The 14,501-nt window shown below is 35.8% G+C and overlaps 1 protein-coding gene across 1 annotated transcript; it reads left to right on the top strand.

Moving 5' to 3' along the window:
* Positions 1-614: 614 nt before the first annotated feature.
* On the top strand, positions 615-10,167 carry LOC110785398 (cysteine synthase, chloroplastic/chromoplastic). Its single transcript, NM_001405342.1, is given in 10 exon segments — positions 615-902; positions 2,512-2,621; positions 3,032-3,089; positions 4,469-4,732; positions 6,798-6,935; positions 7,118-7,169; positions 7,255-7,334; positions 8,267-8,326; positions 8,720-8,800; positions 9,812-10,167. Coding segments are annotated over 10 exon segments (1,152 nt in total). The 5' UTR covers positions 615-683; the 3' UTR covers positions 9,902-10,167.
* The last annotated feature ends 4,334 nt before the right edge of the window (positions 10,168-14,501 follow it).

Below are 14,501 nucleotides of genomic sequence, written 5' to 3' on the forward strand. Positions count from 1 at the left end.
TGATCGAGTACACTCTTATTGTACCTAATATGACCTTATTACGAGAGAGTAAATTTGGGAGAGTAAATTTACAAGACCTGATTGAACCTTATTATCGTTCAATATAAATACTCCCTCCGTCCCAAATTAGTTGTTACACTTACCTTTGTACAAAGTTTTAGGTGATAAGTGGTTGTTTGCTTATTAATTGTTATTTTATTGAAAAAGTAGATGAGATAGGAGTTAGTGAGGTATTTTTTTAATTGAATGAGAGAGGGTGTGGGGACAAAAAAATTTAGGGAAAGAGGGAGACAATATAATAATTATGGGATAATTCCTAATTTAAAAGTGTAACAACTAATCTGAAACGGACGAAAAGGAAAATGTAACAACTAATTTGAGACGGAGGGAGTAATATTTTTGTAGGCCAAGAGAACGTGCCGTAATAACAAAGCGACGGCTATAGACGGTTTTGTCGAGTGTATGAAAATCATTCGCAAGTTGAAGCATTGGCTAATTGCCCAAACAAAAAGGTAAATAGTGACCAATTTGGGACAGTGAATATCGACTGAGAGCGAGTGAGCGAGGTGAGGTCTATATATTCCAAGGCAAGCATCTCAATTCTCAAAGAGTGGAATACATTATAAATTGCAGATTACACACATACGTATCACTAGATACAGAGAGGAGAGAGAAAGTTGGCTATGGCTTCATTGGTCAACAACGCATACGCTGCGCTTCGCACCTCCAAATTGGAGCTCCGAGAAGTTAAGAATCTTGCCAATTTCCGAGTTGGACCTCCATCATCGCTCAGCTGCAACAATTTCAAGAAGGTTTCTTCTTCTCCAATCACCTGCAAAGCTGTGGCTGTTTCACCTCCGTCCACCATTGAAGGCCTTAACATTGCTGAAGATGTTTCTCAGGTGATTCTCTGTTTATCATTTTCGATTGGGTCTTTTACATATTTTTCGTAACTTTTTGGGGAAATGGGTTCTTGATTGTTAATTTTGAAGTGGATTTTTCTGATTGTAGTTTTGAAGTGGGTTTTATATTAATTTGCAATTTTGATGTAGGGTATTTCGGATTAGTAATTTTGATCAGTCATCGAAATGTTGAATGTTGGGAAGTTGTAGGATTTATAGATTGTTGATTATTATGGTGGTATGATAATGCACGGAGTTTTTAGTTGAAGAATTATGGTTATTTTATGAATCAGGTTATTGTCTTATATCAGGGGTTAATTTTTAGAATTGAACTGATGCTTGAAAACTCAAAAGAACTGCATTTATAGGGGATGTTATTCTGGGTAGTATGAATCAAACGGGAGAGCTTTTTTCTTTTCAAAGGTTGATATTTAGAAATACAAATTGAGATGCTACAAATCTCTCTGAATTGTTGGTGGCAGTTAAATAGGTTCCAAATTATAAAACTCGAATCGGTTCAGTCCGTTTAAGATAAGCTAAGAATTTCCCAATAGAGATAAAGTAAGAATGCGAGTGTGACAAAAATTGTTTTCCAAATGGTTTCAAATTTGTTGTATTCTCTCCATTTCATGTCATCTAAGGTGATGACCACATAGCTAACTTTTTTCATTCCGTATCTGTCGTGCATAATACCGTTGGACAATGAAATACATTTGTAGCATTTGGCAATGTAGTCAGATATCTCCCTATGATATCACAATCTTATAAGCAAATTGACAAGTGAGTGGTGACCTCTAAATTGTGATCAAATCCAGGGGAAGAGGGGGGGGGGGGGGGGTTAAGTTCTAGTCTAAATGCTTATATTGCTTCCGGTCTTGTGGGTTTGCAGCAGATGAAGCCTAACAATCCTTCATTTCAAATCCAAGGGACTTTAGCAATAGTACTACACTACTACCTAAACACACACTTCAAAAATTTTCCTTTGGTGTTTGGTTAGAAGAAGGGTCCTATATTAGAATGTCTGATTTATCATTCCTCCTCTACGTCTCCTTTCTTAGCCTATTGGACCAACTCATGAAAGCCAGAATCGTCACTCATTGGTGAATTTGCATTTTGCAGTCCTACAAGAAATAGTTAATTTTCGTTTATCAAAGAAAGCCAACAGCATGTTCCAAATTCAATTATCCTTTTAACAACTTCATCAAGAACATTATAAGCTGACATATATGTATTAGCTCCCATTATAACCGTATCATCATTTTATCTGGTATTATCCTGCTCCACTACTTTTCTATTGGGGATTCCAGATGGGGTTTTCAATCAATACATTCATGTTGAAGGAAATTTTGTCGGAGGCTTAGCAGTTGAAGGGCTGAACTATCTCCAACATTGGGATGTCTAACGGGCACAGTATATCAAATTCACATAGTATTAGACATGCTGTATTTGTAAGTTTTGTGTTTTTTCTTGGTGGCTGATATGCATTCCCTTTTTCTTTGTGGCACCAATTATGTCAGTTTTTGTTACTCCGTAAATTATTTTCATTTTAGAAGTCTTAGGACTCATTGTTTGAAACTTTTTTTTTTTTCTTCTCATTACTATGTGGTAGCTAATTGGAAAAACCCCAATGGTGTATCTCAACAATGTATCAAAAGGATCAGTTGCAAACATTGCTGCGAAGCTTGAGAGCATGGAACCTTGCTGCAGTGTCAAGGACAGGTAAAGAAGATCCCCGATACATCTTATGTTTGTGAAAAAGAGCTCAAGAGTGTTTATGTGGTTTTATACGAGATATAGCCTGAAAGCATGTTAAACAGCTTTGCAGATTTTGTTTTTCTAAATGAAAACATGTTCATTTCTTTGGTAAAGGTTTACAGATTTTCGAAAAGAACTTAATCTTTGGTTTTCCTTAAAATCCTACTTCAGCATGCAACATCATGTCAATTGTCCATAATTGTGATTGAATAGTCTTTTTGTCAAGATCGAGAAGGCTGATTCTGTGTATTTGGGAATGTAACAAAGATGGTAATAAAATGTATCATGCTTTTGTTGTGGACTTGTTCTTTTTTCTTTGGTAAAAATATAAGTTGCTTGATGTCCTTATTCTTTTTGTATTCTTCCCATATTAGGATTGGCTACAGTATGATTGATGATGCTGAGCAGAAAGGAGTTATCACACCTGGAAAGGTAATTCTTTTGAGGCTAGACATTACATGGGGTTCGTGCATATCAATATGCACTTGAAGATTGATTTATACTTGTTAAACATTGGGTGCGTGATTTTTTTAGGCACTTTAAGTCATATTTGCACAGACCCATTAGCCAAGACCAATCCCCTAGTTTGCCTTCCTATCTTATCCTTCACTTTGTTTGAGAAGTATATTAGCTAAGATATTGACCTTCGGTCAGGTATATCCATTTAGGTCGTAAACTTTTTGATTTTAAAGTCTACGCAAGTTTCCATTTGGATAAGGTGCATGTACTACACCTCTATCTTTTATCTCATACTCTGTCATTTTATTACAGTTTCAAGTGCCGGAAGTTTTAGAATGTTTTTGTCTCTCTTGTATATTTAATGGGGTGGCATGGGAAAATATGCATTTTGTTCTTAGATCTTTGATATATCATATATTGTCTTACGCCTCTCTATGTTAAAATTTATTCTGTCATGGTTGGTTGAATGTGTTATTGTCTAATTTTGATGACAGCTACAGTGCTTCTTTCAATTGAATGACCTGTTATCTTTAAGATGTTGGATTGGCCAGGTGGCCCCCATATTATCTTCGCTTCTTTAGTTCTTCTTTCTGAATTAAAAGGTTTTCTTACATATGTTGCAATTCCTTTCCAAATTTATAAAATTTAATTTTATGTATGGTTTGAAAAGTGTGCGTGGGCCTTTGGTATGTCATTTTGTAATTGTCGCTTCTATCTGGGGATGTTAATAGTATCGTGTCCTCACTTGTCAGTACATTCTTATAAGCTGTAGCATCCTGAAACTGCACCTTGAATTGCTTATTTATCATTCTTGAATCCATTATTTGTTTAAAGAGTGTAATTTCATTGCTTTTGTTTACATTATGAAGGTAGAAACACTATGAAAGCAATTAGAACTTCAACTGCGAAATTAATGAATATCATGTGGTATACCTCTGCTTATTTCCTTTTAATGTGGTATACCTCTCATTTTCTGTTTTTTTAGACTGCTAATTCTGATACTGTGATTAACTAATATTGTCAGTAACGCTTTGTCGCTTTGACTTGACTTTTTACGAAATGGTTAACAGAACAGATAAGTGTCAAGTAAAAAAAAATTCATTAAGATGCGAAATTACTAAATTGTATTATGACCGGCAAATCTCTAGTTAAAAATACAAATTAGCACCTAAGTTAATCTTGCATAGATGCACTTAGTCCATGATTGCTTACAAATGATTGCACTTAGTCCATGTTTACAAATGATCTTATCCTGACATCCTGTTATCCATTCCTGCTGTTAAAAATGATTGGGATATTTGTGGGGGACTTTTTTTTATTTGACTGATGGTTTATTATTTCTTATCATCTAGACTACTCTAGTGGAGCCTACGAGTGGGAATACTGGAATAGGACTTGCCTTTATAGCTGCTGCAAGAGGATACAAGATTACCTTGACAATGCCAGCTTCCATGAGTATGGAAAGGAGAGTTATCTTGAAAGCATTTGGAGCTGAGTTGGTCCTGACTGATCCAGCTAAGGGAATGAAAGGAGCAGTTGAGAAGGCTGAAGAGATTTTGAAGAAAACTCCTGATTCCTACATGCTTCAGCAGTTTGACAATCCTGCAAATCCCAAGGTATGGCTCATTACGCTATTGTTCCAGCGTCTGTAAGGGTTTCGTTGTATTGCAATATTCAATCAGGATATTGAATTTCCGTTTGTCATTTCTTCTCTTACTTTTTTGGTTTGTTATCGATTTCCTAATTCTGTAGCCCTAATTTAATACGGATCCAGCATCATTTGACACTTTATTTGGTGTTTGTGTATATGTGTGTGGTGTGTCTGTGTCTGCGTGCGCGTTGGTTATTTCTTTCAGTATGTAATGCATCAATGTGGTTGGTAAATTTTCTGTGATGGACAGATTAATTACTTTTATCCAATCCGAAATATGTTGTCAGAGTTATGGTTCTGGAATGTTGTCATTATTTTAAATTCGGTTGTAACCTAGGTTTAGCCTTTCACGAGTAGGAATTATCTGGCGGTGAAGAAAACAGAGTGAATTAATTGTTTTAGTGTTTGACCAAAATTAATACAAGAACCCAGCTTCCTCATTTTTTATCATTACCATTACCGCCCGCACTGTTACTCCACTCACAACAGATTGCAAGGGAAAAGGTGTGATACACCGTACAAGGACGCTTTAGAGTAGTTCTTTCCTGTGTTAACCTAACCATAGTTCTCATTACGTCTTGAGTAACTGTGTTGACTCAACACTTAGTATAAGTATAAAACTAGGTTAGTATTCGTGTGCAATGCACGATTGTAACAAATAAATAAAGTAAAATTTCGTTTTAATAAAATACTTCCTCTGTTATTTTATTTTATTTAATTTTACCAATTTCCTTTTATGGAAGTTGCATATTAGTTGCATCATTCAATTCATGGTATGTTTTCACATGCTTTTTAGTATGTTCACACACTAAATACCCACTTTACCCTTACTCACATTTGACATTTACCATTGTTACCTAACATTTTCCCTCTCTTCTGTTTGTTATTATATGGCAATTTTGATATTGACAATTTTTCTTAATCTTTGTGCCCAACCCATATGGTGCAAGTAAAAAAAACGAAGTATTAGGTTTTTTGGAGATACATGAATTACTATGTTTTTTTGGAAGCGCATAGTCACAATTTTATTTCTTCTTTAAAGAAATATTTCTCTAGTCTTGGATTTTAGAAGTACACATAGGAAGGAAAAAAAAAAGATGATGGGGGCATGAGCCGTTTTGGCGGGAGTACTTTTCATGAGAAAGTGACACGTTTACATATATGATGTCAGCGGTTTTTACTTTGATAGTTTTAATCTGCTCTAGACACTCCAATCTTAGTGAGGTATGTCATCACTGTGATTATTTGTGAGCCTCATATTGGTACAAGACATGGTATTTAAGTTCTTTTGCATTGCCTCATTTGCGCATCATGACCGAATTGTAATGGTTTTTGAGCTTACCACAACCGAGAAATTAGGCCGCAACAGCTGCAAAGTTCAAAACCATCCACATGGCCCGCAAAAGTGGTTCCGCAACTGCTACTAGCGATCCCGACCACATGGGCAAGATTTAAAACCATGGTAGAGAATGAAGGGAACTGAAAGTTATGTGATATATGCCTCCACATATGCTTGAGATACTTTTTTAGCAAGAATTAGCAAACGAGTCAGCTAAATATGTGCTCATGTATTTGTAAACTAATTAATGTTAAGGATATAGGTAAAAATGTCTCTAGGATTTGTATACATGTTTTATGAAATCCTTGTCTGAATGCCTATGTTCTTTCATAGGAAAACGTTCGCTGTGTCCAAAATTCTTAGCTATGGCTTGTCTGGGCACCTATGTTCTTTATAGGAAAAGTCGCTGTGTCCAAAATTCTTAGCTATGGCGTGTCAGGCACTGGATTATGTACCTTTACCATGCACTTAAAATACTGTTTGGATAACATAGGCTCTTGCAACCAAAAAAAAATCCTCATGGACCAGTAAACAACTCTTATCACTTGTACACCAAATATGCTGATCTGGTGTATATACTTGTCAATGATGTAGTCTCCCCTTTGTTATATATAAACAGTCTGTTTGTCACATTACATGAGTATAGGTATAAATAATAGCGTAATCGTACCATTTCCAATGTTTTCTGCAGATACATTACGAGACAACAGGTCCCGAGATCTGGGAAGACACAAAAGGCAAAGTGGACATTTTTGTTGCAGGCATTGGAACTGGAGGAACGATTTCTGGAGTTGGACGGTACCTCAAAGAATGTAACCCTGGTGTGCAGGTATTAGCATCCTTGTAGCACACACTTGACAGAGATTCTCCTGTTGGGAATTCCTTTTGGTCTTGAAATCTATTACTTGCATAACTAGCTGAACACTTAACAGCCTTCTCAAAAATGCTGTCAAGTGTGTCCCAGAAGTATCTTTTTCTTTTGTTTTAACCCAATTCTGGTATTTTTTGAAGGTAATTGGTATAGAACCTACAGAAAGCAACATACTTTCTGGTGGAAAGCCTGGTAAGATGAAGCTTTCTGGTGTCTTTCGTTGTTAGTATTTTCAGTCATCATGTATATGACTGAACTTTATCTTGTTGGTGTGAAGGTCCACACAAGATTCAAGGACTTGGGGCTGGTTTTGTTCCCAGCAATTTAGATTTGGGTGTGATGGATGAAGTTATTGAGGTTAATATATTCTTTTATTCCATTGCTTGCCTATTACATCTCATACTCTGCTGTCGGACCACTGCTTATGCCTTGATCACTGTTATAATAATATTGATCAATGCTAGTGTTTCAGATTTTGAACTTTTTTGGTCGCATTGTAAAACGTAATATAATTCAGGAACAAAGACTTCTTCGTGGCTGCTCCATTTATGCTTATGGCCTTTAGAGATAAAATCGTCCTTGTAAATTTAAATTTCTAGTACGTAGTACGCATGCTTGGACAATTTATTAGGATTACTTGGTTAGCACGGAGTAACATTATCCTTCGACTTTCCACTTTTAACAAGAAATGCTTATGGATCACATCACATATGCTCCTTGAGACATTAACCATTATCAAATATATGGATATACTCCGTAAATCGTAATCCTGGTGACAACAGTCATTTTAAGATGATTGGAATACCAAAAGATAAAGGGTTATCTATGTAAGTTTGTAACCAGAAACCACTCAAATTACAGCAGAAATTTCATCTGCGAACCATAAGAAGTATGTAAGCTCTTCCAGAATGGTTCTTTTGTTTATGGTGATTAAAATTTCAAAGTGACTTTTACCTGTGTTTTTCATCAGTTACACCTACCCATTTTCAACCTTTTCTGAAAGCAGGAAACGAAATCATTGGTTTTGAGTTAGAATTGGGGCTAGTGAGCTGTAGGTGGAATTTTCATTTGTGGTTTTTCTGTCTTTCATTTCTTTCAAGCTTGAGGTGCTGATATTTGTATAAATTGTTCCTGGTCACCACATGCATCAACAAGGCACAATTTAGATTCCTTTTAAGAATATATTCAACCAGAAAATGTCATGCATACAATTATTTCTTCTGTTAGGGTCTCTTTGCCTTGTGAAAAAGTTGAGCCTTACTTATTCTGAAGCATAATTTCTGTCTCAGGTATCTAGTGAAGAAGCTGTAGAAATGGCAAAGCAATTGGCAATGAAAGAAGGCTTGTTGGTTAGTACAATAATTTCATAGCTTTTTTGGTTCTTAAGTTAGTCTGCTCTACCAGAAATTAAAACAAGTGGACTATGGTTGGACAGTAGCTGCTACCACATCACTTTTACATTAGTTGGTATACAATTTAGAGATGTGATATACTATGTATGTTACTATGATATCTTCCTTTTGACAATCTGTTTTGTTGAGCTACATAGAAGTTGGACTATATCTTAGGAAGTCATTACTTAGTTCAGAATAGTTCACCCCGATAGAATTACCTTTGAAGCGTACGATTGGACAGCTTTTGAGCAGCATTACCTAGTCACTCATTACTGTGGAGGTCCTAGATCTCCTAATGCTGAAGTTTGTTTATCAGATCTAATATCTGATCATCTTTTCTTGCTCCAGGTTGGCATTTCATCTGGAGCAGCAGCAGCTGCTGCAGTCAGGATTGGTAAAAGACCTGAAAATGCAGGAAAACTTATTGCTGTAAGACCTTCAACTTTATAATCTGATCTTTTGATTTCCACATTCTATTACTCTCTCTCTTTCACTTGCTTGCTCCCCCATACTTCTCCCCCGTGTGCTAGAGGACCCCTTAATTTCCTTGAAGTTGAGAAAGCATCATTAGGGCTTTCTCAAAAGTTACTGTACTGTAGTTATATTACTACTGATATGGCAAATGATAGGATTTCCACATTTTACTTATTTTGCTTGATTCTATTTTGTTCATAGTTTTGAAGCTCAGTTTCCTATTTAGCCTCTCCTTGAATATAACTTGAGATATTTTGCTAGTCTTATAGGGTCTGTTCTTTTAAACTTTTCTGAACTTGACATTTTGTATATTTCTCGACATTTTTAGTTAAAGAGCAATACCATAACGAGAACATGGGCCAAATTTAGGCACAGACTATGAAGTATTTAGTGCTCAGAGTTGTAAGCTTGCCTTATTTTTGGTAATTGGGATAAATTTTCTTTGGTCAAACTTGTGATCACTGAAGAGTGATGATGAGTAATTTGTTGCTTGTGATAGGTCTCCCGTTTCCTTATCATGGATTACCTCTCAGATGAAACCTTCCTTCATGCTTTTCTACGACTTTGCCCACAAACTAGGTTGTTTACAAGATAGTGTACTTATTGGCCAGCCATCTTAATAGCTCCAATTTTTTAAGAAGACAAGTTTTATCTGATTAAAAGATGCTGTAGTTATTTCTTAGTTACTCCGTAGTTCTTTATCTGATACCTGAGTGTCAAGTCGTCAACTAATGTTCAAATCACATTAGCTGTTTCCCACCATTATGATTTTTAACCTCGGGTTTTTTATATTTCAAGTATATTGTAAGGCGGCATCATCAATAAAAGATCATATTATACGTTAGTTTGATCATTTCTTCCTATATATTACTGTGATTGTTGGGATCAGGAAGAGGAATTAAAAACCTGCCTCCCAGAATATCATGTTATTGACACCAAACTTGGTAAAAATTTCTGTTTTCCCAGGTTGTGTTCCCAAGCTTTGGTGAGAGATACCTGTCATCCATTTTGTTCCAATCTATTCGAGAAGAGTGTGAAAACATGAAGCCAGAATAGTGAGGAGTCATTTCTTGGATATTCTTGGCGGGGGCGCATTGTTAGATTTTTCAGGTTGTGCCTCTTGCTTGCTTGTCGCGTTCTTTAGAGCCAAGAATGGCTTATGTTTTCTCAATTTATTTGTTGACATGAAATGAGCAATAAAATTATGCATGTAGATCAGAACAGCAGATGACGATTTTTAACAAATTTTCCTAATATTACTTTGGCTTACTCAATTATTGTTGCATATGATAGTTTTTGTATTCATGCACGAGTTCTTTCGATTATTTTTTGTTAGTTAATTTCGGGAGAGTTTAAATAACGCGGCAGTTACTTTCTTACAAAAGCAGATTCTTGCTTTTGCCATCTGCAAATAGTTGGTGGTTAATGATATTTTTTTTCATGATCTACACCTGCAGCAAACTGTTCGTAGATGTAGTGCTTTTATGCATGTTATTGTCCTGTAAAAGTTGAATATAGAATGTGCTCATTTTGGTCATGAGTCAGAAGTAATGGGAATGAATGTGTAATTGAATATAGAATGTGTTATGTGAATGTTTATAATGTGGCTATGTTTCACTGATACCAGATTACGTCTTCTCTTTAGGAGTTAGGGGGCGTTTGGTTCGTACGTGGTAAAGGGAATAAAATTAGGGAATGAAATTAAGAATGGGAAAGAAGGAGGAATGGAAAGGTAATCCCTTTCCCTTCATATGTTGTTTGGATTGACAAAAAAAACAAAGAGGTCATCAACCCTTTTTCTTCCTCCTTCTCCCACAACCTCCTTCACCAGTCACCAACTCACCACACCCATCTCCCTTCCTTCTTTACCACATGCTTCCCTCTTATTTCTCTCACCAATAGTCTCCTTATCGTCCCGTCAACAACAACAAACCTTGATGTCGTCCGTTCATTGGATTTAGAGGTTCAATTCCCCTCTCGAATTTGCTTTTTTCCATCTAGTGCATGGTTGGTGGGTTTAGTGCGCGGTTGGTGGGTTTCGTGGTCGTGGATTTCGTATTGGAAGGTGTTGATTTTGTGTGGGTGCTGGTTTGGTCACTGGTTGTGGGTGGTTTTTTGGATGGAGCAGAGTTTATAGTGTTTTTGTGGGTTCACTTTGTGGTGGTTGGAAAAGTGGTGATGCTGGTGGTTGGGGTGGTGGATTTGGGAGGCCGGAGGTGGTTGGAGATATGTTGGGGCTGGTAGGTTGTAGGTACGTGGTTGGTGGCTGGTGGTATAAGGTTGTTGTTCGAATGGAACACTACAAGAGGGGGGTGAATTGTACTGGGAACTTATAGCCAAAATAACTGCAGAATCAAAAAATCTAAAAGCTATAGGAACACAGTGGGCAGGAGAGAGGAGAGAGAAACTTTTCAGGGCCCAACTAGAAAGAAAACCTCGACCCACTCAGGATTTTCTCTAAAGTTTTTCACTATAATAGGACAATAACAACTCAGTTACAAAACTATTAGAAACTCGGACCTTACTTGAATTCTTCTACGAACTCAAGTTCCCAATAGTTGTTCCCTCAAACAACTACTTTGAAGCTTTCTCTCTCTTCACTTAGGCTAAACTTAAAGCCTACATAATAAGAGTTCACTCAAACCCTTACCCCAAACAAGACTTTACCCAAAGTCCCTCTCTCAAAATAATAAACACTAAGAAACAAGAACTTGGAACTCCAAAGGAACAAGTATGTGGAACTGACTTAATAATGAGGAAGACAAAGTATATGTCGTATATAATTATTTTACACTATGTCAGACACTTCGCAAAGGCTAAAACGTTCTCTTTTTATAGGCAACAATTATCCTCTTTTCCAAGTAAACTTTCACTTACTTAGCCATGTTTCCGACAAAGTAGGCATGATCCCATGACTAAGTAAACAGGAGAACGTGTGGAGTAAGGACCAAGTACTGCCTTAAGTTTCTGCACAGATTTAAGTCGTTACAATTTATGCATCCTAGTTTCTAGGCATGATCCCCATGTTCCTAAAACAAACTCACTAACTGTCACTTATAATAAACGTGATTTATTCCATGGTTTCATAGGATTCCTAACTTAATAGGAACCTACCTAATTAATCTACTCATAAACATAAATCAATCTTTGACACCTAGGATTCCCAAATTAATAGGACTCTAATTAATTAATCAATTTAAATAATTTATTCCATTCCAAAATATAAATCTTATTTATCTTATTAAGAATCCTAGATCGATTTAATCAATTACCTTATTTATCTTATTAAGAATCCTATACTTAATCAATTACCTTTTTATTATAAGACTTTTAATCAAATTAAAACTCTTAAATAGATTATCCTAAATGCACGTTTATATTCTAAGTTAACTGACAATTAGATTAATGCTTAATGACGTTATATTTAGGATGCATATACCAAGTTCCTAGACACGAGTTCATGTTTCCTTACATTGAAGCCTAGAATGTAAACTCATACAAACCGACTTCTCTCCGAGTTTCCCTCAAGAACTGCTGCTTCTCTTTCGGAGTTCCTCTAGCTTATCTGCAAGAACTTTGTAACTTCCAGCTTCTCTAGAGTTCATCCTTAGGAACTGCTATACAGTTCCAGCTCTGGATTTTATGCTTCTTTGCTATAAACATCTCACAATCATCAACTTCCAGTAAGCTCTATTATTAATGACATGGTCACAACTATTCATTATGATCCTTGCACACATACAACTTGAAAACCATGTTAGTTGATTACTTTAGTTTGTCATCATAAAAACTATATTGGCTCAACAAAGGTGTAGAGGACTATGGAGAAAGGGAATGAAAAAATCTAGGGGGATGAGGAATCAGAGTAGAAGACTTTGGGGAAAGAAGAGTTGAAAGGGAATGATAGATTTGATTTAACAAACAACATCTAAGGGAAAGAAGTAGGCTAATTGTCTTTTCCTTTCACGAAGACCGCAACCAACCCCCCCCCCCCCCTAGATCTTTGGAATACCAATAATAATGAAGTACTTCGTATATAGGAAGAGATTCTTGAGTATTCTTCTCTTAGGTTATACACGTTACTTTAACTAGTTTTTGAGCCCGTTCTTATATAACGGTTGCTTAGCCATCTTTTAAAGTGCTAATTTTATTGAGAACGTGTGATTTTAGTGGGAATATATGATTTGTATAGAAGTGAAAGTTGAAAGTTGAATTTTTTTATAAATTAATTGGTGAATTAATATAATATTTATACTACACGTTAAAATTTAAAAGGCGTTTACAAACGTCTACATGTCAAGTAACATGTGACCTCCAGTTTAAACACTAGAGTATTATCCAATTGAGCTATAACCTTTTACGTGTTATCTTTGCACAATTAATATTAATATGATGTACTTGTATAATAATTATCTTGTGAAAAAAAAATTAGCATAATTTCATTAAAAAATATAATAATTAATTTTTATTCACATAATAATCCGATGCCTCGTTCGGACTCAAATATTAGTTTAGTGTTAAAAAAGGGAGATGGAGTAGAAGAGGTGTTGAATTAGTAGAATACTACATATAACAAACAACAAAAGAAAAAATAAAAAATAAAAACAAATGTATTGAATAAAGATAGGATGACACGTTTCATCTAATCATCTATGATTTTCCTTTTAAAATACTACTCTGTGATATAGACTAGTATAGATGGTATCACCCATCAAAGATCATACTAGTATTTTTTTATTTTTTTAACACAAATGAGAAGAACTTATATTAACAAGACGTGCAAAGCCCAATAGTGTTTGTTACAACATTAAAATACCAATAGGCAATAGAAGCGTAACTAATAATTAATTGCTGCATAGGTATGCATCTATCTCTAGATGCATATGAGCTAAAACGACACCACATCGTTTATAGCATACCCATTTTTCTCTCACCTCTAACCTCTCACCATTTTCTCTCTCATCAAACCTCATTTTCTCTCTCCATTTTTGGTGCCATGGCGAATCACCGGTGGCGCCACCAGGGCCCACCACCACCTTCATCATAATATCATCAGCAACTCACCGACGGCGCCACCAGATTTTGAAAGCGCTTTGCCATCGGTACTTTATCTCTCCCTCCTTTCATATTTCCCACTCTATAATTTTTCACACCCTAATTATTTTAGAAATTCAACTCAGATGCTAGCATATGGATGGTACAATTTATGAAGGCAATGCGCGATGAGAGAGGTAAAATGGTGAGAAATACTCATGTGCTCGGATTTTCCCGCCGCATTTGCAAGCTTCTGTTTCTTCGTACAAAGTCGGTGTTCGATGGCGGAACACCTGCTTTGAAGCGGAGGACTGTTATTGCAAGGCGGAGTCAAAGAGAGAATGCGGAGGCCAAGATTCATAACACTACTGAGAAATTGCTTTTGAATCATGTATGTTTGTTAGTTGTGTTGATTTTTCTTGCCGTTTGCATTAGATGCATGTGTGGTTAAATTAAATGAAATCTTAGCCATTTGATTAAATAAATAATAAAATAATTGATAAAGATATGTTTGGATAATATTAAGAAATAGGACCACATAAGAAGAGTTATCGTCTAAATATTGTCATGTTCAGTTTATAATTCATCATGTTCAACTTATAAAATATGATTTTCAACTTAT

The sequence above is a fragment of the Spinacia oleracea genome, chromosome 3 (assembly GCF_020520425.1).
Source record: "Spinacia oleracea cultivar Varoflay chromosome 3, BTI_SOV_V1, whole genome shotgun sequence".
Taxonomy (NCBI): domain Eukaryota; kingdom Viridiplantae; phylum Streptophyta; class Magnoliopsida; order Caryophyllales; family Amaranthaceae; genus Spinacia; species Spinacia oleracea.